This window comes from Perca flavescens, chromosome 4, assembly GCF_004354835.1.
Source record: "Perca flavescens isolate YP-PL-M2 chromosome 4, PFLA_1.0, whole genome shotgun sequence".
In the NCBI taxonomy this organism is placed as follows: Eukaryota; Metazoa; Chordata; class Actinopteri; order Perciformes; family Percidae; genus Perca; species Perca flavescens.
The window spans coordinates 29,588,677-29,614,138 of record NC_041334.1 but is presented as its reverse complement, the minus strand read 5'-3'; the positions used below and the strand labels follow the sequence as shown (position 1 = coordinate 29,614,138).

The 25,462-nt window shown below is 40.9% G+C and overlaps 2 protein-coding genes across 5 annotated transcripts in view; one reads left to right on the top strand and one right to left on the bottom strand.

Annotated features, from left to right (window-relative positions):
• LOC114553980 (histone deacetylase 7) overlaps positions 1-12,733 on the top strand; it is a 45,860-nt gene extending 33,127 nt beyond the window's left edge. For all 4 annotated transcript variants that reach the window (XM_028575481.1, XM_028575484.1, XM_028575482.1 and 1 more), the window contains 6 exons: positions 2,330-2,427; positions 6,191-6,309; positions 6,769-6,902; positions 7,100-7,184; positions 10,079-10,226; positions 10,324-12,733. In XM_028575481.1, the coding sequence (XP_028431282.1) occupies positions 2,330-2,427; positions 6,191-6,309; positions 6,769-6,902; positions 7,100-7,184; positions 10,079-10,226; positions 10,324-10,372 (633 nt within the window). In that variant the 3' untranslated portion in view covers positions 10,373-12,733. The remainder of the gene's footprint in view (positions 1-2,329; positions 2,428-6,190; positions 6,310-6,768; positions 6,903-7,099; positions 7,185-10,078; positions 10,227-10,323) is intronic.
• A 6,224-nt stretch (positions 12,734-18,957) lies between these two features.
• Positions 18,958-19,530, bottom strand: LOC114554813 (twist-related protein 2). Its single transcript, XM_028576860.1, has one exon. The coding sequence runs from the start codon at positions 19,528-19,530 to the stop codon at positions 18,958-18,960; it is 573 nt and encodes a 190-aa protein (XP_028432661.1).
• Positions 19,531-25,462: the final 5,932 nt, after the last annotated feature.

The window sequence follows — 25,462 nt, the reverse complement described above, 5'->3', positions numbered from 1 at the left end:
TCTGTCTCGATTAGACATATATACTGTGTGTGTATATATATATATATATATATATATATATATATATATATATATATATATATATATATATATATATATATATATATAAACATATTTTACTTATACCACTGGAATCTAAGCAATGTAATCTTGTAATTTTAGCTGCCTACAATAATAAAGCTGAACACAAAGTGCTTCAAGTTTAATCTGAAAATGTCTGTTCAACAACATTTAGAATTTCTGTTATAGTTTTAGGGTTTTTTCTTAACATAAATAACTCATATTAGCTTAATTTTCTTTAGTTCGCTGTCATTCTTGCAACTTTTTGACTTATTCAACATGAAATTTCCAAATGCTGAAAATTTGTTTATCCGGTGAACTCGCCGTAAGCCTATCACCTTTTGATTTTGTGTATCTGCTGTAGGTTTATTTCCCTAGTTGTAGTTTATTTAAGAAGCTTCAGGGCTTTGGATGTAATAACTCACAACAGGATGTGTACAGACGAATTGCATGCCTATGTTTGCATACAGGAAATTGAGATGCCTATGAATTCCGCCTGCGGTCTTACCAGAAACCAAGTGTGATGACTATCCCCAGTCAGATGAATTGACCCCAACCCATGGTGGCATTCACAACCCATTCAATCCCCTCCACATCCCCTCCTCTTACTCTCCCATCCTCCCCCACAATAATGAGGATAAAATAGTCAATGTTTTCCCATAAAATCCCTCGATGAGGGACGGTACATAAAACACACTGCTGGCTTGGATGTGGCTTTGCCTTAAGTGGCCCCTCAACCTCTATTGAGCTGTGTGGTAAACCTCTGGAGTCTCGCTGTCCCCCGTGTAGGTATATAACACACCATGGGGTAGGGGTGTGATGTCATAGCCATAACAGAGAGTGCCGAGTACCACACAGAAATCAGCGACGGCTTAATCCAGTCCAGCAACTCTTGAAACATGAAAGAGTGAAACAGGACAGAGAGGAGCGCGAGAGACTTGGAGCAATAGCAGGAATTGGTGTGTGTGTGTGTGTGTGTGTGTGTGTGTGTGTGTGTGTGTGTGTGTGTGTGTGTGTGTGTGTGTGTGTGTGTGTGTGTGTGTGTGTGTGTGTGTGTGTGTGTGTGTGTGTGTGTGTGTGTGTGTGTCCGTCCATGTGCACATGCGTATGCACATGCGTGTGCACATGCGTATGCACATGCGTGTGCACATGCATGTGCATGCGGGTACATTACCAGTTGGCAAAGGACAGAAGGCCTCATGTGTTTTTAGTTTGCCCTGTGAACATCCCGTCCACTGAGAGAAGAATGGAGACAGACGCTCTGCAATGCTCATCAGCATTCTTTCAAACATCCTCTCACACCCATACACACACATGTATATACACACACACACACACACACACACACACACACACACACACAAATTACCATGCCTTGTTGCCAAGACTATGTCAATCAACCTCCTCATTCTGCCCTCAAACTGACACATTGAGTGATGGTGAAGGGCTTTGAGAAGAGCTAAATGGCTGCTAGCAGGACTACAAAGAGAAAGGCAAGAATCTTTAAACCTTCTTTCCAATAGCCGGGCCTCAGTTCACTCTCTGCCCCAAATATTTGAGGTCAAACTGAGAGAACCTCCATCCACTGCCTGGCATTTTGGAAGTACACGTCAATCTCAGTACAGCAAATAAAATTCACAAAAATCATTCACTGTACGTCATAAAATGTAAATATGTAGGTTAGAGTAGTATTCCATGTATGTTTAATTTGACATGTCATACATACCAAACCTACTAAATGTCTTACAGAACACATATACAGTGATTCCAGTTATATACAAATATTATATTTTCAATATATAAAAAGAACATTTTACAAGATCAGGCAGCAATTTCCAAATGTGAAATATTTCCAAGTATAGCTATACCCTAAATCTTGGGAATCATAAACGGGTGTAGCTCTGTTGTGGCTCGGAGTGATTTATAAGGCCATTTGACAAATTGTATCAAAATCAAAATGGAGGGACAGGGGTGTTGAATTAATAGCCATCCGTCTTTAATTTAGAAATCATAATCACTCCCTGGTGTTGTCTTAAAGAGATGCCGTAACTTTTCCTCGATTGGTGCAATGCAAGGTTTTGGAAGAGCCTTGCTTATTTTGTGAACATTTGACACAAATCTGTCATTGTCATGCAGTTTCTCAATTTTGTCTGGGACTCATTAACTCTATTGACATTCACAGAGACTCTTTATCTCTTTGTCTCACTCTCTCTCTCCTTCTCTCTCTCTTTTTCTCTCTCTCTCTCTCTCTCTCTCTCTCTCCATCCAGGTGGGTACAGGTGCAGGCGAGGGCTTCAATGTGAATGTAGGCTGGACAGGGGGTTTGAACCCTCCCATGGGTGATGCAGAGTACCTGGCTGCATTCAGGTAAAGAATGGCCGCAACCTATCTTTATTAGGCACATCATATTTATTTCCATACTGTAGTACTCTGCAATTTATAACCTAAAATTAAAGGTCTGCACTGTTTTTTTTTTTTTTTTTTTGCTTGTGCAATTCTATTTGCTACAAATTCGATATACGTACTTCTACAGCTAGGCCATCATAAGTTTCAGTTTGTGACACTGCTTTCAATCAAATCATTGTCAAGGTTGTTGTTTACATCACCTCAGGTACTGTTTGCTGTCAGTTCTGTACCAGGATGTTGGAAAGCTAGTTTAGCTAATAACAAAACCAGGTTTACAATGACAGAATGGCAGAAACCTAGCCTCGTGAGACCATCCCGATCTCGCGAGCTCCAGTTTTCCACTCGCAGATCAGTCTGGCATCTTGAGAGAGAGAAAATTTGGAGCCGTTAGCCAAACGACCGGGCCGGGCCAATCAGCATTGGTTTTGAGGTGGGTTAGGTGGTGATAGACAGATGGTTTATCCAGTCAGCTAACCAGTATTTTCAGACAGCGGTAGCCCTAATTCTGTTAGCCGATCGCTAATGCTTTTTTTCTCTTGGATCCTTCTTTTGGAATATGGTCCGGGAACCTGAAATGGTGCCTTTTATTCCTAAATTCTCGTTACACAAACGGCAAATATCCTTTACCGACATGTTGCTTGCATGCTGAGATAACGAGCTATGCTTTGCCTGCAGCAGCAGGGGCGGGCTTGTGGTTGTATTTTCATACGCTTCGTGGATCTGATTGGTTGATTTGGCCCGTCTATCACCAACATAGGTGATAGACAGATGGTTCATCCAATCAAATAACCAGTATTTCCTTCCCAAAAGTTCTCCAACGGAAAGTTCCCAGATGGATATGCCGAGCAAATGCGAAGCAATCCATCTGGCGGAGTCAGGTTAGCAGAAACCAGCCAGGTCAAGAAAAGACAGAAAGCATATTATTTTATTTTATTTTTTTCACCAATTAGAATGAATTGCGTATGCCAGGAGGACAAACAATAAGCCATTATTTCTCCTCCTGGTTGAAGCCCACTGGAATGCAACACATTTGAGACATACTTTTTAATGGTGTATTATCATGCAATTATACTGTAATGCTGGATCTCATTCACTGCGATGAATGACCTGTAGTATCTCAAACAGGTTTCATCTCTGAGTCCTGATCTCCCCTAAAAAAATGTCTACACACTTTGTATTAAATGGACAAAACGTTGATACGGTTTTTACAATGATATAAGCCACAACTTTCCATTGTTTGTTGAGCGAAAAAAACCATTCAGAGATGTGTTAGTGAAACTCACCTTTGCTCTTACCACAATTTTCATTTCATTCAAGCTATTTTTCCTGAATGAATTTACTTTGCTTCTGCTCTGCACTGTGACAAACTCTGTCAGCAACACTGGCTCGCCACTAGATAATTAAACATTATGTGAGCTCTACACGGTTCTGCATGCAGCAGACACAGTGGGTGGGCCCCTCGTCAAAGGAAAGATGCTAATGAGCTAACCCATACTGGTAAAAATCCATAGAGCCAATAGGCAGGCTCGGAAACACTAAGTCCAGTGTTTACTGGAGCTCTGGATGCTTATTAAGAAACAAATGGTCTTTTCCTGAGCAGGCGTCTGGTTTGGGTATTTTTCATACAGTTTGGTAAATGGCAAGTGTTTTCATGTGTAAAACTTCCTCAGTTAACCACACTGTAGTACTGTACCGTATTGTGTGTTACCCCAAGAAACTTTGCCCTGAATCAAAGCTCTGTGGAGACAGAATGTCCTGGTGGTCCAGTGGTTTGAGGTACATACCATGTAGCTGTGATGTCCGGGGTGCATATCCAGCCAAAGACCTTTTGTTGCAAGTCATCATGGGGAACAACCCCATATTTGCTGCCACTTTCAACTATCAAATTAAGGCGAAAAAAATCCACAATAATAGTAAAAATGTCATTTGGGTTTGCAACTGCAGCTAGATAATCAAGATGTTTAAAAAGCAAAATACATGAAGCGGCACAGAAGGGATCTTTGTAAAAACACATGCTACAAACATTTTTCAGTGGACTTTGCCACCATTCTGTGGATTAACTGGTGCAAATAAAAGCATAACACGCTATGCAGACAAAATTTAATGCATCATGAATTCATGTTTATGCAATTAAGTATCTAGTCTGGTGCCAGTTCTGTAATTCAATTTAAATACATGATTTAGACGACAGGATGTTCCAGACTCTGTGTTTCTCTTCAGGATGGAACAGAAAACTAGCGGTTGTTGATGATGTGTGTCTCTGTTTTTGGGTGTGTGTCAGTGACAGGGGAAATATTGTGGTCGAGAGTGGCGGTGGGACTCTAGTACAATCAAGAGAAAGCGCAGCTGCGTTGAGATTAAGTGTCATGAGATAGGGTGTGTGTTTGTGTGTGTATGTGTGGAGGATTACTAAGGTGGTCAGAATTTAAGGGCAGTCTAATCACCAGTAGCACAGCACACACACACACACACACACACACACACACACACACACACACACACACACACGAAACGGCCAGTTTCAAAGAAAGAGCATACGTATGTATATATTTTGGCTTATGCATAGCATGTATGTGTGGATGCACATATTTTCATGTGCTTTTCTCAGTGGCTACTTATGAATGACAAACTATGGAGGAGAGGAAAGCAGAAGAGAGAGAAGAAGTGGGGGGTGCATTGTTAGGGAATCCAAAGGCGGCGTAATTAGGCCCAATGGATCCCAGATGGCTGGCTGTCAGTGACGTGAGAAGAGGGACGAGCTCCTAATAGGAACCAGACGCACACAAACGCCTTTGAACTGCCGCTGAGAGAGAGAGAGAGAGAGAGAGAGAGAGAGAGAGAGAGAGAGAGAGAATCAAACGCGGCATGGGCCATGCGCTCTTGCTAAATAACTGGCAGCGGGAAACGAGAGGAAGTGAGGAGGAGAGCATAGAGGCGAGGAAAGTGGTCTCCCCTGAGTAGAGTATACAGTATGTGGGCGTCTCAGTCCAGATATGTCAAGGGTCTCATTTTTATCTGCTTGTGTCACTCGCAAAAACAGAATTTTTTTCAGTGTTTGCCACCTGCCTAAATATGCTTTACTTTGACCGTTTTCCAATCTTTATATATCCAGGAAAGTTTTTCAGAGCGCTCATGCTTTTTTTTTTCAGAAGTGTTCTGCTTCACATTTAAACAGTTGCACACATTCACACCTGGGAGCTAGCCCACCTTCTAGTGTTGGCCACTTACCAGGAGCAGATCGAGAACAGAGATCAAGCGCTTGGAACATGGCCTTTGATAATTTATCTTTCATCAATTTCAAATGGATGGAGTTTTCAATGAACTAAATGTTTGCAGTTAACAATCCAGAAAAGTATTTCATTGTACAAGTGTTCCAGTCGCAAATCAATCACCTCAACTCTGCAGTGATTTCAGTTTGATGTTGTTTTTTGTACATTACAGGCAACTTAAAAATTCTGTTTATTACTGTACGGTAACTAATCTGTTTCAGTATATTCTGGTGTTAAACAACCCCTCAATGATTTCCCCTCTCACATTATTCTCTTCTATTCACTGTTCCAAGTATTCTTTTTTTTTCTTTTTACAAATTATGAACACCTGCTGAAAGCATGATTTCCTAAATGTACTATCTAATTTCAGCGAGGCCACAGGGCTTGCATGAATGTAACGTACGATACAGCATTTGGTTCACAGCATGATCGTTGTTTCCTCTCTTCCTCCTCAGAGCCGTGGTGATGCCCATTGCCCACGAGTTTTCCCCTGATGTGGTGCTGGTGTCAGCTGGCTTTGATGCTGTCGAAGGACATGTGTCATCACTTGGAGGCTACAAAGTCACAGCCAAGTGTAAGCCTCAATCAGCACCTCATTCTAATACAGCACACATTCACATTACAGTAACGTACTCTTACACACACATAGGGACATAGATATGAATCAGTGTTAACATCACACAAAGTGCAGTCTGAAATCCAATCATACTTATTTATACATATCTGTAATGATTTCTCTGGTTTTGAAAGTGTGTCTTAGTTTCCTGAGGGACCTCTTCCTCATATGAACCTGCTTTTGTTTTTATTTCATGTTTTACCTCTGTTAATAGTCAATATGAAGTTGCCCTGCATTTTATGTTAATATCCTTATTTTGAATGCAGGATAATAATAACTTTTAGATAAATGTAGATGAGCACTGATCTAAATAGAAATGAATGGCATGGCAATGGTGTGTGTGTGTGTGTGTGTGTGTGTGTGTGTGTGTGTGTGTGTGTGTGTGTGTGTGTGTGTGTGTGGGGTGTTCTCTACTAGGTTTTGGCTTCCTGACCCGTCAGCTGATGTCACTGGCCGGGGGTCGGGTGGTCCTGGCTCTGGAGGGGGGACATGACCTCAAGGCCATCTGTGATGCCTCTGAATCCTGCGTCAGCGCCTTGCTAGGCATGGAGGTGAGGTGTGTGTGTGTGTGTGTGTGTGTGTGTGTGTGTGTGTGTGTGTGTGTGTGTGTGTGTGTGTGTGTGTGTGTGTGTGTGTGTGTGTGTGTGTGTGTGTGTGTGTGCGCGCGTACGTACAATACTGTATGTGTGTGTGTGTTGGAGAAATATACGGTGTGTTTTATCGAACTACTTACTCTTTTGTGTCCCAGGTGGAGCCTCTGTCCCAGTCCGTGTTGGACCAGAAGCCTTGTGAAAATGCTGTCCAGTCACTGCAGAGCGTCATCCAGGTTCAGGGTGAGAACTGACACCTCAACACAACAAAACCTGTATGATTCAGAGCCCTCAGCAGCACGTCACTCAGAGGGTTTGCAGCACTGTGAAAAATATATGCATACACATTTTTGAGTGTTTTCTGTTGTGATGGGTCGTGGGTGCATAAAACAGAATGCAACAAATAAATCCGCAACATGTTAACACACACAGTTTTTCATCTTATATGCCTGTAGGCCAATGGAGCGGGAAAAAAAATAAGAATTGTATTAAAAACAACTTAACATATTTGTCCAGAGTCCTGCATGTTTCCAGTTTTGCAAACCTGCTGCTCAGCATTGGAACCGACCCGCTACTTGCAAATTATCGCTAAAACAATTCCAGACCCGACCCAGCCTGACACGTTAAAATAAGACTCACAACCTAATATTATCAAATAATCTCTAAGCTAATATCTAATCAAATATGCTCTGAGCTGACTGCTGGTCCGTACATTTTATGCAAAAACTGTAGGGGTGCATAACAAAGGGGGAAATAAATGTTTAAAAAAATAAATGTTAAGTAAATGAAAACATGTTACACGTGCAGATTGCACCGGCAGAAAAGCCCTCCCTGGTTTTTAGTAAATTAATATTTCTATAATATTATTCACTTGTATTTCCACCTGAGCAGACCAACTGGATGGCACAGACACACACTGACACCTCTTCAAAACCAAAACCATGTGTAATACTGTATTCCACACAGCGTGGACAGCTTCATTAATTATTTAAATCCTCCGACAGGACACTGGGATTTAACTGTTAATAGACCTTGTGCAGCAGGCTGTTCTGAAAGATTCAGCGTTTATACATTGATATTGTTTGTATAATAGCAGAATAGCAGCAGACTATGAAATCTCCAAACCCTATGTTTTGTTATTTTGTCTCAACATTTTAGTGTATTGTAGTTTTTACTGTTCAAGTCAACTCACAACAGAATTTTATCTCATGACACCCTTCATATAGAGCAGGTCTTGACCATACTCTTTTAAGGACATGAGGCATAAATTAGGTTTTTCAAAATGGAGAGGAGGAGCAGAACCGCAGAGTTCAGAATGTATTATTTTGCCTATATTAACTGTACAGATTTACAGAATTACTGCGGAAGCACAGGTTCAAGGCTACACCAGCTGCATGTCCACGATCTGTCATATTTCCTCTGTTGCTCCTTACCTTTCAAAATTCAAACATGAAAATCATTTTTACAATATAGATAAATAGAAAATAATTAGCTTTTTTTAATTTGATTTTTAGACCCCCCCCAAAATTTTACTTTCACGTCTTCGGGGGGGGTCCTTGGTGTTCATTAGGGGGTCAGAGACCTCCATTATTTCGCACATTTGTGCTGTTTTATTCTTCTAGTAGTTCTACTAGTTGTTTGCAAGTATTGGAAACACAATCCATTTGATGTTTCCATTTTTCCTCTAAAGTTGTTGCCATCTTTCTTTATCTAACCTGCACAATTTCTCCTTCACTCCATTGTCTGTCTCAGTCGCCTTTTAGTTTTTCACTCTCACCATGGCCAGTCATTCAGTAAGCTGCTTCAATTGACAAGCAAATGTTACAATAAATGTGAGATGTAAATGTAAATATATTCCTATCAACTGATTTCAAGTAAATGGGCAGGCTTGAAAATGAAAACAAGAACAATTTGTTTTTGCTACCTGGTGTTGGCTGAAATACATGCGTTAAGTTGAAGATAAGATCAAAGAGATACGCCTGTTATGTAGCACCAGAGAATAGTCACACCACGTCATTCCACGTTTACCACCTGAAACATGAAAGGACTTCAAGTACTTTTTTGTAATACAGCCGCAAATGACAGATAACTTAGGGTGAACAACATAATACATTTTTATAATGTTATAAAATGAATTATTATAATTACAAGGATTTTAATGTCAACATTTTAGGGTGTCCAAAATTCTGCGTTTGAAATGAAAACTTCTGCTTTGCAAACTTGCTTCTGCTGCTATCGTTTTATTTTACATTACAAACATTTTCAGTTTAATGAAGAAAAAAAATCTATTGAATATTTGTCAAGTTAGGGGAACATTTTTCAATTCTCAATCCGGTTTCCTAGCTTTAAAATCCCATCAGTTACAATGAACAGAAAATAATTCCATTTCTATTTGTTTTGCTTTTCCATACTCTTTAACTTTGGTCTCTTTATTTCTCCACACAGCACTCTTTCTTGTGTCTCCTCATCCCTCCTGCTCACTGGCCACCTCTCCTCCTTTACATCCCTGTCTCCCATCCCTCCCTCCAGCCGTCCCACACACACACACACAGACAGACGCACACACACACACGGCCGCCCTGGCTCCAATTATCTTCAAACACTTCTCTGGCACACGACCTTCGCAACATCCCCTCCTGATTGCACACAAATGTTATCCCAACCAAATTAGATTAATTAAAAATATTTGCAAAGCCACAAGAATGTTAAGCCCATAATTTTGGCCCGGGGTGAAATATATGCGAATTGCATGCACAGCCAGAACACACACGCTCATAGACGAACACATTTGCAGACACTGATTGATTTGACTTCCACTGTGTCACAGGACTCAAGTCTGGAGACCCTGAGAGAACACATTGAATTTGAGTTTACATTTCTGAAATTATCAACATGGATATTTGGACCCCAGGCTGTTTATAAGACAAGCAATGCTTATATTCAGATCAAACAGCTACAACTGGTGGATCAAACACCATGTACTGCTTCTTAATAATACAGTGCAGGCACTTTCCCTCAAGGAAGCATTCTGAATGAAAACAACACTGGAATACCAACATTAATCTGAAGCCATTAATCTTTCTCTCTTTCTCCTCCCTTCCTCCTCTCCCTCTTTTTCATCTCCTGGCTTCCTGCAGGTGAGTACTGGCAGAGTGTGAAGGACTCGGCCGCCACAGTGGATCTGACCTACCTGCAGGCGCAAAGACGGCGGCTGAGACGAGACTCGGACAGCGAGGCCGTCAGCGCCATCGCTTCGCTGTCGATGGGGGCGATCGCCTCTGACAAGTAGGGACGACATTGTATTTAATATCTTCTGCTTTAGCGACTTTACATTACCGCACTTTATGTATCATACAAGCTTTGTCTTTTCTCGTTCATTAAGGAAACAGACACGGTCCGAAAAACTGACAGAGAAAGGTGATTCTCTCTGAGGAAAGAGTATCCTGACTGCTGCGTTCAACCAAGTCTATGGAAACACACACACACAGACACACACAGACAAAGCTATGCATTTGGACCATCAATGGAAGCAGATGTCCTCCTCAGTTTGACCACTGTACTCATCACCTCACAAAAACTCCTCCACCAGTGTAACTAGTGGCTGCAGTCTGATTCAAACACACTGAGCAACAACATTCACCTGGGAAACAATCATACTCTCGTGACGCCTCGACAGGCTTTTCCTGGTCATTAAACTGAGAAGAAGTGGAAAATAAAGACAACCAGAGGCGAAATCATGAAGGATCTTCACTCTCTTGTAGCATTGGCATGAATACACACTTGACAAAGCACAGCTCTGCAACGTTAAACATTCACCTTGTAAATGACTCCCACAAGACCTGCGAGAGACTCCTCGCACTGTTGAAACCTTGAAGGCGGGGTCAAAGGTCACCTGGGCTTGCTGGAGCCAATCACTCTGAGCGGAAGGAGTCGTCCCTATAGGACGTGCCGGTGAAGGAGAGCAGACATATCCTCCACGTCCCACTATGATGATGTCATTTGTCTGAATGTGACAGACATCCAATGAAGGAAGGAAGGAAAAAAAACAAAAAAAAACAGGAGCTTCTGAGCGTTTTGCACTGCACCGTTCTGTAATGTGAACTTGACAAGATGGAGGAGACGCAGCCACATCGGCCATGTTGACAATCAAACATCTTGTTCGTTCGTGTTTTTAGTTAATTTCAATATTCTTTCATTTGACGTTTGGCACACATGTTTGTGAATGTCAGCAGCAGATTTATTTTTTTGTTTGTTTAAGAATCCAGTAAGAGTGAAGCTACAGTGACATTTGAGATACATATGTTTCACATTGTTTTGAATGTCCACATATTTTCTTAAATCGTCTTTTTTCTCTTTTTCTTGGCCTGTCAGTGGAGCACATGCAGCAAGACTCTATATGGCTGCAGTTATTGTTATGGCTCCCTGGCAGATAAAAGAAGACACAGCAGTCTTTGATGAAGTGCATCTTAAAAGCGTAGACATACTGTAGATGAAGAGCTAATACCTTTAGTCATTGGATAATATCAGGGGAGAAAGAGGTTATTTACACGTCAGCAAAGACAGAAATCACCCATGATGCTTCAGTACAGCGTGACCACTCAGAAATGATTGTATATGTGACAATGCAGATCAAATTTTGGATGAGACCCATCCAAAGACTTCATGACAATCCCACACTTAAAGTGCACTTCCATTGCCCTCAGGATTCGGGGATCACAATGACTTGGGTCTTAAAATCTGAACTTTGATAATGTTTGTTAAGTGGACCAGTGTTTCTACCTGTGGATGAGCATTCCTGCTGTACTTTGTAAATTTATTTTAAACTTTAATTTTGTTCATAACAAGGACAAACGGATGTGTACTTTGTTCATGTTTGACGTTCTGTTTACCGTCAGCGGCGGTGATGTTGTGCTCCCCGGACCAAACAACAACATTTTAGCAGTTAGGATGGAGCAATAATACTGAGATAGTTGAATATCCACACAGTGCAATTGGACACAGGTTAAGCACAACCAAAGTTTATGAGAACAATGTGCCGTCCCAGGACTGGCATGGCTTAAAGAACTTCAAAGACTTTGAAGAGTTTGTGAATGTTTCTTTTTTCTATCCAAACAGTTGAACAGCACAAAAAGCACAGGACGGATATATAAACAAATTCATTTCTTAAAAAAAAAAAAAAAAAAAAAAAAAAATCTTCTATTTAGATTATGTGTCTTTGAAGTGCTCTTTGTATGTCTTAACATAATTTTGACGGTGCTATGGATTATTCCTTTTTAAGTGCAGTACGTTTGCCAACGTACATTTCTTTCTTTACGTTGCATTGTGAACGCAACTCAAAACCTGTCAAATCTTTGTTAATGTAATGAAAATGTGAAAACGAAGGACGGTGAGTTTCAACTCCATATCTGTAGGACAGTCCGAGTGTAGCTTTGCATAGTTTTACGAGAACATTCATGACAGTAAGCTGACATATCTGATGTCTTATCTTTTGTCTTAATTCATGCAAATGACTTATTTTTGTATTTGATCTAAAATATGTACGTACTTAGAGACCAAATTTTCAGCCTGTGTGCCTTGGAGTATCATGCTGACCAACCTGTGTGAAGGTAGCCTTAACAAACTGGATCTTAGTCAAGACTGCAGACAAAGTCCAGTTTTCTCTTAACAGACTCTCTGACTTATATCTGTACAGTGTACATAATGACTTTGTTTTGTTTTTTTGTCTGCCTTTGTCTTTTCTACTATTTCTGTTTCCAAAAGAAATCCTTAATAAAGGTAAATTACCAAATTCACGGCAGCTTCCTCTCATATCTGAATTACAACTGAACGGTGATACATCATGCATTATTCCTTTGATTATCAAAATATGACAGTCATATACAGCATTAAAAAAAAGAGTTTTATTGTCCACAGGAGCTGACACAATTAAGATTATCAAAAGCAAATGCAAAACGATACAAAAGAAACATGATCAAACAGTAATTAGACTACTATGGTTTCAAATGAATCCTCTATATTGTGTCTGGAATCACTTCATTGTCACTTTGGCGCATTTTAAAAGAAACTTTCTGCCTTTAGTTTTTGCGTTATTCAGTGAAAAATCTCACAGCAAGTATGCAAAGATATTTCATAAAGCTGCAGGAAATAGACATTAATCAGATTATCTTGCATTTTAAAATACAACTTTCTGCGACACTCACTAATAACACAAAAGCTAAAGTGAAACTAAACAGAAGTGGAATGAGTGGTTAAAATGTGATCAGTGGTTTAAGACATTTTCCCATGGGCATTTTTCATTAAAGCCAAGTGTAATGCATGAGCAGAGTTAAAGTAATACAGAGTGCATAGACCGAATTCACAAACAGATACGCTTTAAAAAAAAAAAAATTACACAGAAAGCTATCCAGTTACTACAGCACAACAAAGTAGAAGATCTGCGTCAGATTCCTCATGCTCCTCTTTTTCCCACAAGACTGGGCTTTGAGAGCCAGAGCGATTAGCTTATTAGCATTTTAGCTGTAAACATTCATTGGCTGTGACCGCCCTCTAACCATCACTGTGCCATTATCATTAGTCATCTTAAAGTCTGTCTGGCAGTGAGTCATCCGATGTGAAGAGTTGGGTGGATGATGGTTATCACGGTGTTACCCAAGGCACTCGAACCAGCAGCCATTTTGTTTCATTGTCAACGCAGGCCAGCTGTTTGTTGTTGTTTTTTTTCCCCCCCTTGTTTTCATCATTCATCAAATGTTCAGCACTTGACTGTCATGTCCTCACCAGTGTTTCAGAAACACAGGACTGTTAGAGTCAAGCTGCAAGAGTACATCTCAGTGTCATGAGTCGAGCATGTGTCCAGAGAAAGAGAAAAAAGTTTTTTTGAAAGAAAAAAAAAAATGGGGGTTAGGGGGGGGTTGTCTTGTGAGGCAGGAACATATTTCTTCTTTGAGTGTAGAGTGTAGAGAATTTTCCATTTGTCGGTTTTCTGCAGAGATAAAAAACACAGAGATGAGGTAACATTGTAAGTAACATATTCAAGATAAGAAGACATGTCATTCTGAAACATATTTCTGCAAAAAAAAGAAAGTCTTGAGATGTGTGTTGAGGTTATGAAATGTGTGTACAAACAAACACTTCTGTTTAGTGGAAAGTGGAAAAATCCCTAAAGCTCCTTTAACTTCTCCTCTCTTGTTGTAACAAGCAAACATTTCATCTGGAGCGTTCTCAGTTCACCCTAATTACAGCGTGTCTTTCCACGCTTCAAGAAAGACACACAGAGAGAAGTCAGAAAGAGTTAGACGTATGTTTGTGGGTGTCAGCCCGTCACATGACTTTCATTATGCCATAAAATGTGTAAACTGTAACACAAAAGCTTTCATTTTGTCATGTAATGTAAGTGTTTGCATTTGCTTTTATCTTGTATAAGCAAAAGTTACTTTTGAAGCTGACGTTTATTGGTCTTGTTTTTCAAAATTCAAAGTTACAATCCTTAAGATGTTAATAAAATCAAACCCTGTGTTTGATACTGCATGTGGTCTGCAATTTTTCTGCAATAGTATGATTTATGTACATTCAGTAATTACCTCTCTATATCATGGTTTTTATTGGTAGTGGCGGACTGCACCACTCAGTAAGATTTAGACTTGCCTACCTAAACACGGGAGATTCAAAGAAAACAATCGTTGAAGAAAAACATTTAAACGTGCTTCTGGAGTATTTTTGGGAGCATTTTCATTTTCATTTTTCTTTGTACTTTTAAAAAAAAAAATATTATTTAAACTTTTATTTTAAATCACACATAACCCTTTTTGTTTCTGTGAATTGTGTGTGTAAATGACAGATCCTGATGCATTTTGGACCCAAGTTATGCTGCGTTTGGTTGCCTACGTGTCAAACCAGAAGTCAGTCCTCCATAACTCTATCCCTGCAGCTGTCTGAGCAAGGCCAACACACATGCAAATACACAAGCACATATGCATGCAGCAGTCAAATGCACACACAGTAATACACACGCACGCACACACAAACACACACACACACACACACACACACACACACACATAACCCTCCCACCTGTGCTCGCCTCACAGTTTGGCTCTCTAAAAATAAAGATGACTATCAGAAGCCACAACTTCTGGATGAGACTTTTAAAACGCAGATGAGCCGCAGAGGACTTTACATCTGGTCCCAGATCAGTCCAGAGTGAAAGCCAGAGATTTAATATGCACAGCAGAGCATCCAACAGCTGGTCAGTCCAAACTGTAAAACATACACACACACACACACACACACACACGGACGCAACAAAGCCAGGAGATCCGGCAGAGGAAAGATCAGTGACAGGCATTTTGATTATAGTATAAACAGAAGGGAGAGTATTGTATTTTTCCAACTCAAACAGAACAATCCTCTCATTCTGAAAGTTTCATCCTGAGCCAGACACCCACATGTCTTAAAATCATGCTCATCAAAATGTACAAATCTGTCCGCCGGGCGTTCATGTGTGTGTGTGTGTGTGTGTGTGTGTGTGCATGCTATAGACTATCAAGGTTCTCCTACAGTGACAGTACAAAATATTAGGGATATGTATCATGTAGTATACACATGGTGTCAACCCAGGTCAAATCAATTATCCAGTTGCTGTTGTTTTTTGGAGAAAAAATAACTATGTTGGGTGGACATAATACAAAAACACCTTCAACAAGGAACTGCAACCCAGTACATCACCATAAATTACAGCCTCAACTCACATAACATGTTAATGTTATACACTTTAAAATATTGTCAAGTTTACAATAATTTTGTCCACCCCCCACCTACATACCACCCACCATAGAGGGGATGTGGATCAAGAAAAGCAGGATTTTTTTTCAACTTTACTTTTTGGATGACATCCTTGATATTTTCTGTGGGTATTTACATATAGAAGTGACTACACGTCATTAAACGCATGTATACATACTGTTTTAAATTACACCACACAGGGACACAGACACACGCGCAAACACACACACGCACGCACACACACACACACACACACACACACACACACACACACACACACACACACACACACATGCTGTCTTTGATGTGTCTCAGACTCTTTCTAACCTCATCATCTTTCCTAAACTTAGATGTTCTGGTCAGTTTCAGGCCTTGAATTTCTAGCACTTTCTGTGGCGGCCCCTGCTGAGCTGATGATAACAGGCAGAGCAAGCAAAGTGGTAGGTAATAACTACCACGCTGCGTTCAAGGACACTCCGCTACCATGTGCAGGGGCCTTGGCATTTTCATCCACAGCACTGAGTGGAGACCTCGACGTCTGCTGCTGGAACCACTGGAGGTTTGATAATAACGCGGAGTGGAACACCTGCAGTGTGCACATGGTCGGGGGCTGCATGTGTGTGTCTGGACAGTGTAATGTATATATGTTGTTTGTAGTCTGTGTAGTAGTACTTGTAGTATTATTTGTGATTCCTGCACAATGAATAGCTTGACACTGCATTCATGTCTGTTCAAAGATCTGTCAGTGTATGTGCCTATTTGAAAAGTGTTTACCTTGACCTGTCATCCAGCTGATTAAAAAGTGTGTTCTCCTTCCAGCACAGCAACACACATTCACCTCTACACAGTCTCTGCACCTCGTCACATTTCTGCCCCTCGCTCTTTTTTTTTGTTTAAAGGCTTATCTTGATGTTGTCATTTTAATTTGAAGGACTTCCTGGCTGTTTTTCTTTGTTTTGTTTTTTTCAAAAAATAAAAACTGTAAGTCTTATAAAACTAAAACCAGGAGAGGGGGAAGATTAAATCACAGAAACAACATCTGCAAGTGTATACTAATCTGCAGATGTGTTCACAAACACACACACACACACACACACACACACACACACACACACAAACAGGTAATTAAAGTTCACTATAAACACACACACACACACACACACACACACACACACACACACACACAAACACATAAACACACACCATTACACAGGCCTGTGTGCCTGACCCTAACCCTGGTACACACACCTTCCTAATACCTCACAACTGTTTCCAATCTAAAGGTTCCTGCTAGTCTGGGCCCCGGCGGGGCCTGATTGCACGATACAAGATCCTGAGGAGAGAGGGCAAGGCTGCAGGGGGGAGAGAGAGAGAGAGAGAGAGAGAGAGAGAGAGAGAGAGAGAGAGAGAGAGAGATGTGCCTCCACTTATTTCTCCCCACTCTCCCTTTCTTTCTTTCCCTCCTTTCATGCTGTACCTGTGCAGGAATTTGGTGTCTGTTAAACTGGTTGAAAAACCCCAGACCCTGTGTGAAGTCGATCCTACAGATTCTGGAGGAAAACATTTGTCTTAAATACATCAGAGGTCTGTCAAACACTAGAGAGTTTAGATTATGATTACGATAATGTGCTGTTAGTTCAGTTCAGTCAACGTGAACCAACCAAAGTGCTTAAAAATGCTTTCTATGAGAGTTTTTTTCATATATTAGATGTGTTTGGACAGGATTTATAGACATTTCTTTTTCTCTTTTCTTTTTTACGAACATTTTAATATTATTTTAAAATGAATATTTACATTATATATCATTTGTTGACATTTTTTACATTGTTATAATTTAATGTGAAGCATTTTGTATTGTAATCTTACATGAAATATTTTATACAAGCCATATATTACGTGCAAATTAAATACATTATTACTTTTGTTATCTATTATTTTTTAAATGACTCTTGACATTGACATCTTGTTTTCAAGAGTTGCATCCTGAATAGCAAAATAAATTGCACAAACTGACAGAACCAACACTTTATTTGATGACTTACTTTAAGTTATCTGGGCTACGTAACATTTATTAACTAAATCAGTTTTGTGTAACAAGCCAATAACTAACAGCATATTACCTTTTACAAAATCAGTAAAATGTCCTAGAACAGTTTTAGTTTTGTGACTGAAGATAATAGATTCAGTACTAGTTTGAACCTATAAATATTCAAATATCAGAATTTGGTACATCATTTGTATTAAAATATAACTGTTATTATATAACTTGAAGAACAGCTTAGTATATTTGCATAAAAAACATAAAAATGTTCATTGTATATTTTTACACCTGAATGCAAGGCTAAACTAACTTCATAGCTGTAAAGTACTGTATGTAATGTTGATGCGTTGTAATTTAGTAATCTTTACAGTTTATCTTTCTACTGAAATTTCAATAGTTTATGCGCATCATAAATGTGCTTTATAGAACAACTTTGCTTGAAGTTCTTCACATCTGTGATCGAGCCTTTTCATAATAATGTATGCTGCATGTCTCACAATGATTCATAACATAAAATGTTTTTTTGTATCTTTGCTTCTGTTTGAACTGGATACTTAAAGAGGTCTTAACCAGCACAGATTTTTTTTTAATTCTTGCCTGGGGATTTTGTTTGCAAAGTGCATTTGCGGTATTTATTTGTTGAGCTGAAAGGCTACAAATAATGTACTGAAACACTCTTGAGACTATTTGGAACATAGAAAGAAAGACACATGTGCTGATGACATGGTGAATACAGAAGTGAGTGTACACATGTGCGTGTTCGCGTTTGTATGATTTCTGTATGTGTTCATGCTGTGTGTGTGTGTGTGTGTGTGTGTGTGTGTGTGTGTGTGTTTGTGTGTTGTCCATACCTGAGGGGCTGCAGCGGAGCGTCTTGTTGCACTGGACTAAACTGTAGGAAAGACAAGGGAGAGCAGTGGAGGTGGAAACAATGGAGGGGAACAGGGGTGAACTCTGAGAGGTTTTAGTTGCAAAGATCCAACTCTGAATGTTAATAATGGTGTAGAGATGGAGTGAACCATTATAGAGCACATAGATAGAGCAGGAATGTATGGAAAGGTCTTAGATGAAAAGGTTAAGATCAGACCAAAAGGGGAAGAAATCAGAGGTCAGAAAATGGGGGCAAACACAGACACAGGCAGCGGGGTGGAGATGTGGAAACGAGAGGGTTTAGGAGAGAAGTTCGATGGGATCCTAGTGGCTGGCGGACATGGCCCAGGCCCCCTCCATCCTCCAGACGGAGAAGGCGTAGCTCAGTCTTTCATGGGCCAGGTAGTTGCAGCTGGCCAGCTTGGCGTCCATCTCGTCGCTCTGCAGCACCTGGTAGAGGAAGTCGATGTAGCGTGAGGCCAGCTTCAGGATCTGGATCTTGCTCAGCTTGTCTGAAGGTAGCGTGGGGATGATTTTGCGTAGAGAGGCGAAGGCATCATTCAGGGACTGAGTGCGTTGACGCTCCCGCACATTGGCGATGACGCGCTGAGAGTGGAGGTCCTCGAAGGGTTGATCCAGCCTGGGGCCCAGCGACGTGGGGGCCAACGACACAACCGTCGAAGGGCTTTTCTTCACTTTCTTCGGAACAGATGGCAGCAGGCTGTTGGGGCTGCCGGTGCTGCTCTCCTCTGACTGACAGAGGCTGTCCTTCTTGGGGTAAGGGGAACGTTTTCGATTTCCTGTTTGGAGGGTCTTCTTCGATCCTCTTTCCAGTTCCTCTTCGCTGGCCCCTAGACCTCCTTCGGGGGAGTTGGTGCAGGACACCTCTTCTCTCATCGTACCGTCCACCAACAACCTTTCAGCCTCCACTGCAAAGAAAAGACGCTGTGATGCTCTTTTTCAAGCGACAACAAACCTGAACTTGACAAGCTTTTTTAACAAACGTTTTCTCTCTCTCGTCAAAGAAAGTTACGGCTTCTGAAGCTCCATCGGATTGGACGTGGCTCTGGCTGCCCTGTTTCCTGGTTGACTTGTTAAATTTCTCACTTTCACATTCCCCCTCTCAACCTGGCAGACAGAACAACAACAAACCATCTGACAGGCAGGTCCACCTCCGCCTCTTTTATACCCAAACTCTAACCCGGGGCCTGCGGGCAGTTCTCTTTGGCTAAGCGGACTTCCAGAGGGCGTGGTCCGGCCTGAGCCAGGCAGAGAAGCAGGAAGTGTGCGTTAGCTGGGCGGGCGATAGGGGAAGGGGGTAAGTGGCCCTCTCAGCCAATAAGAAGTGCTGTGTCTAATGTTGCAGGGATGTCTGAGGCTTTATGGGTTCCAGATTTGGGGCTGGAGCGTCAGTCCGTATGCACCCTCATGTCTGCATTCTCATTCATCAACTCATTATTAGGACATGAACTAATCTAAGCCTTATATTTCTGACAGTCATTGATGTAAACTTTAAAATTGAATATTTAATATATAGTATTATTATGAACACACATTCTCAACAGCTATTTTTCTACAACATTAAAGCCATCAATCATGTGCATTGATGCAGCGCTAAAAGTTTTTTCACTTTTTCCTTTAACATGGGAACAAGTGCGAGTTCACACCAACATTTGTCTGCCATGGTTTTTATCATGCTGATAACCAGACACTATAAAAACAAATCTGTCAAACCACAGGTCACAACGTTGACCAAGTCAATGAAAATACTGCAGATTAACAGACTGAAGGAGGATTTATAGATCAAACAATGCACTTTATGATGTGGACTTTATGTTTATAAATGGCACAAATTACAAATTTGGCCGTGACAGACCGTAAAGTCATACAAACCAACAAAAGGATTTTTCATAAATCTGTTCGACCGCAGCAGCTACAGTAGATCTGAGACAAAATGTGAAGTTGTGCAAGCACACATCCTAGAAAGAATTTCATAAGATGAGCTTGTTCCTAACATATCATTGTGCCTGTAAACACTAATGTATACTCAACTACTGAAAACCTCTAAAGACATCTGTTATCTAACACCTAACCAGTGCTTGGTTTAGAATAGTGACGTCAGCTGCTCCTAGTCATCTATATGTTGGGTTGGGAAGGCAGCTCAGACAGGACCCTAAATAACCCCTAACCTCAGTGGCCCAGTGACCTCAGTCTGCAGAGGTGAGAGAGCACCTAATTGTGCCATCCATGGCCTCTGGGCAGAGCCGACACATGTTCCACCTCCATACCGCGAACCCATCTGGGTCTGCAGCCACTTAGAGACATTTTCTACACGTCAGCAGTCATGACACAGCAGACAGAACTTCTTGATAAAATGACGGGACATATAGCTCAGGTTCATGTTTGTTCAATGCGTGTAGAACAACCTCCAATTTGAACAAATTGTTACGTCTTGCGCAAATCTGCTTTTGAAATCCAAATCAGTTTCCCAACACTGTGTCCGTTTATACCTTCATGCGTCACGACTTGAGTGACTCATGTGTGGATCACTGCAGATAAATGTTGCGGGGAGTTTTCCGCTGCTTTACGCTTCGGGACTCTGGTACTTTTTGATGACAACATACTTAATGGTAGCCTTTATATTTCAACACCTCCAAAACATTTTTTACAAGAGTTGTTGCATCTTTGATGTTTCTAAAACTGGTTGAAATTCAGTCACTGTCCAAAGATGTTACATGAAGACGCAGAGACAAGACATTAAGTAACTTGTATTACTTACTAACAAAAGTTTCATGAGTATTAATTCTCAGTAACTAAACCTCATTTCAGTCTTGACACACTGCTTGACAACTTTAGCCGACCATTTGGGTGTGATTGCCGCTGCATTTGAAGGGCCGTGTGTTCTGAGAGCAGTTCAGAAGATTTTTGATGAGCCTCGTGATTGCACTGGTTTACATTTCATTCAGAGAGGGACGTTGAACGGAAAGTAGCTCGATCCCAGTTGGGTTCAATCAACTTGGAAGAAAAAAACTCATCTGGCCATCAAAGCAAGGCCATGGACAGAGACAGTGAATTATATGAGGTTGTATTTACATAACAGGTTAAGTCAACTTCAGGATTAACTGGTATTAGAATTGGGTCTTATTGGGAGCTCTGGTTTGAGACAGTGGAGGGACAGGAAAGTCATTGTTGCTGGGGCTAATCTCGGGAGCTGCCGCTTACCTTTAGCGAAAGCGTGGCTCTGTGCCACCATCATGGAAAAAATGAGCTAACAAAGCGAGTAGGCCTACAGGAATGTCATGGCATATAGAAGAACAGAAGGGGAGAGAAAAGAGAGGGAGAATGGGAGAAGAATAAGAAAAGGGGAAAAGAAAAGGAGAAGAAAGGAGAGGGAGAAGGGGGAAAAAAGTGAGGCTGTCCAAACAGAACCAGATGCAGGAGTGTGGAGGCTCGTTTGATCTCTGTCCTCATAGGCTGATTGATGTTGCACATTTCATTTCCTTGTCAAAGTCTTGACATAATGTTTCACTAAACACTCGGGCCCTGCTCTCGTCTTTGTTTTATTTCCACGGGGGTCATAATTAACCCTTTTTGGAGCTGAAAATAGATCATACACATATCAATATATATCAATATATATGGGCTACACACACACACACACACACACACACACACACACACACACAGTGGTGCTTGGATATCAAAGAAGACCAATGTATTGTCTGTTTCTGTCTCTACAACACATGGTTTGGTCCTGACTGAAATACTGCACTGAGGAGCGGCCATGTTGAAACTTTTGAAGTTCTCCAGGAAAAAAAAGAAAAGAAGGAAAACTGTTTCTTTACGTTCATAATGCAGTCAATTCAATTACTGTCATCCACCAAAAGGTCGAAGCACTGCAATGACGTGCTCAGCTGGTAGGAGCCCAGCAGTGTGACCAATCATAAATGATGTGTTTGGAAATCCACGCTGGCTTGACAAAAGGAACTAATCATTAAATTCCTCCTCACCTTCACCTCAGGATTTTTCTTCACCCTCCTGGATGGCGTTATTGATGTTTGCTCACAGCACACTACACCCTCCCTCCACTGCTCCTCCACCCCTTACCCACCCGTCCACGGCTCCATCCCTCCCGAGGAGCCCTTAGTGGCACAAAGGCAGACATCTGGGACCCATTTCCCCCCTGGAAAAGTCCTTCCTGTGGGGTATCCACTTAGAGGGGTTCAGGAGGAGCGGGGTGGGGGGGACTGAAGGGCTGAAGGTGCATGGTATGTGGGGGATGGTGGTGATGGGACTGGATGGAGTGAGGGAGGGGGGTGCTTGCAAAATGATAATGAGGACGAGAGGTGTGGATGATAAGCAAATCTAATGCAAAATGTGTAAGGGTGGGAAAAAGGTTCAATAGTCCAAGTCTGACCACCATTGAACACAGAATCTTTACCTGCCTTTTCTAGATGATGACCAGATGAATTAAGGAATAGTTCAGCTAATTGGGAAACACACTTATTTACTTTTTTTGCCAAGAGTTAGATGATAAGATTGACATCACTCTCATGTCTGTTCGTTAAATATGAAGCTGGAGTCGGTAGCTGCTTAGCTTAACTTAGCTTAGCATAAAGACTAGAAACAGATGGAAACTGCTGGCTTGGCTCTGTCCTAAGGTACAAAACCAGCCTACCAGGACCTCTTAAACTCAGTAGCTAATTGACAATTTTTTATCTTGTTCAATCCTCACAAAAGTTGTATAAGTAGTAGTCTATATCCTTCGACGTTCCACTTCTGGGATTGCTTTGGTACCGCGGGAAATTCCGCCGGATGCATGTCTTTTTGCCGATTTCCATTTCCTTCCGCTTTCTTTTTTGTTGGAATTTTAAACTCCGGTGGATTTATGAGGACTATGGTTAACTGCTCCTCAGATCTCTGCAGGGTAAATTGAGACAGTTAGCTAGACTATCTGTCCAATCTGAGTTTTCTCTTGCACAACTATTTTTGCAGCGGCTACGTCTGGCACTTAGCACCGCCCAAGACGATTGTGATTGGTTTAAAGAAATGCCAATAAACCAGAACATGTTTCTCTCCCATGCCGCAATGCTGTGTGGACTAGCCAGACCCTCCTCCGCTCCGCAGCGTGTGGATGGTCTGGCAAAGCGAGACTATATAGGTAGGTGGATTTGTTACTTTAGGACAGTGTCAGACTAGCTGTTTTGTGACAAATCCAATTCATAAAGAGATTCTATACAAAGCGGAGCTTGTAAGAAGAGAATATATCTTATTAGATATTCTAATTTATATAACTAATAAACCAACAAACTTTTTTTTTTCTGAATTAATTCCTCACTATGAATGAAATTACATTTGTTGACAAAGTTGGAGCAGTTTTGATTATTTCACATGAGAGATTTCTGTCTGCATGGTTTTTGTCTGTGGTCCTCTTGGCTCATATGGAAAAAAGATGAAATAGGCCTACATCTGTGCACCATTCACAGTATTTGAATCAAAATGGGACAGTTGTGGGGCTGTTTGCTCATGCTGCCAGGCCACTGTCAATCAAACCACACTACACCAACACAGTCCTGATGAAGGTTTTTATTTGTGTTAAAATCTTTATAAATAATATTGATTTAGTTTTTTGCTTATTCACTCATGAATAATTAATGTTATAGAGAAATGTATATACGTTGTATAATAATAGGTTTTCAGGGACTTTAAAGTTCTCAGAAATGGAATATACAGTTCCATAACAACTGGCAACCTACATCTGCTGATGAAGATCATGTACGATTCAAAGCTACAGAAGATCAACTAAATGGACCTTGATGTGTTTTGTCAAATATTTATAGGTACCTTTAACATGTGTTTTTCAAATATGAAAGTGCAATCATGCATTAAAAACCCTTCCCTCCCGCGCTGCGTGCAAGCCTGTATTATTCTTGTTTAGATGTGACTTATCTTCTCGTATTAGGCCGTAATTTATCATAATATTTAGTACTCAAGCTTCCTTCAAATGTCCCTGCTTTCATGTGTAATTTAGCCAATATCCTGCTCTGGCTCTGATTACAGTGTTTAAGTGCTGGGGTTCATCCATGGCACATTACAAACAGTCCCAGTGGAGCTCACAGCTGAGCTGGGGTTACAGCATGCTGGGCTGGTGTACGCTGAGCAGCAGGTTAGGCTGGATAAAGCCGCGTGTGCCTTATTCTGGGACATCCAGGGAAGACGCAATGTGGGATAGTTAGGAGCAGACATCCACTGTGTGTAGTTGAGACACATTTCAATACCACTCACTAATAAGGCACTCCTTATAAAGGGCATTTAAGTTGTAAAAGCTTTATTAATCAAAGTTATAATCTATTAATAAACCCTTTGGTAATAATTAAGTTATAGCTAAATGTAGGTTATCATTAATAAAAAATACCTTTTCCAGAAAGTAAATGGTTATATGGTCCAATCAGTCACAACTTGGCAACCCAAAAATTGTTATTATTAATGACTTTAACATTCATATAAGGCAGTGATGGAGAATGCGAGTCCTAGACTCTGACTCTGGACACAGGACTCAACTCGGACTCTTCTTTGATGACTAGGACTTGGACTCGGATTCGAACACTGGGGACTCAAGAGTGGACTCTGACTCGACAATTGGTGACTTGGCTACAACTCTGATATAAGGCAAATTACTTATTAAAGGTTAATAAAGCCATTAGTTAGTAGAACATATAATGCCTTTACAAAGGGTGCCTTATTTAAAAAGTGATAGCCAAGTTTTTTTTAAAGATTATTTTTTGGGGCTTTTCCCTTTATTTGAAAGTGGATAGACATGAAATGGGGA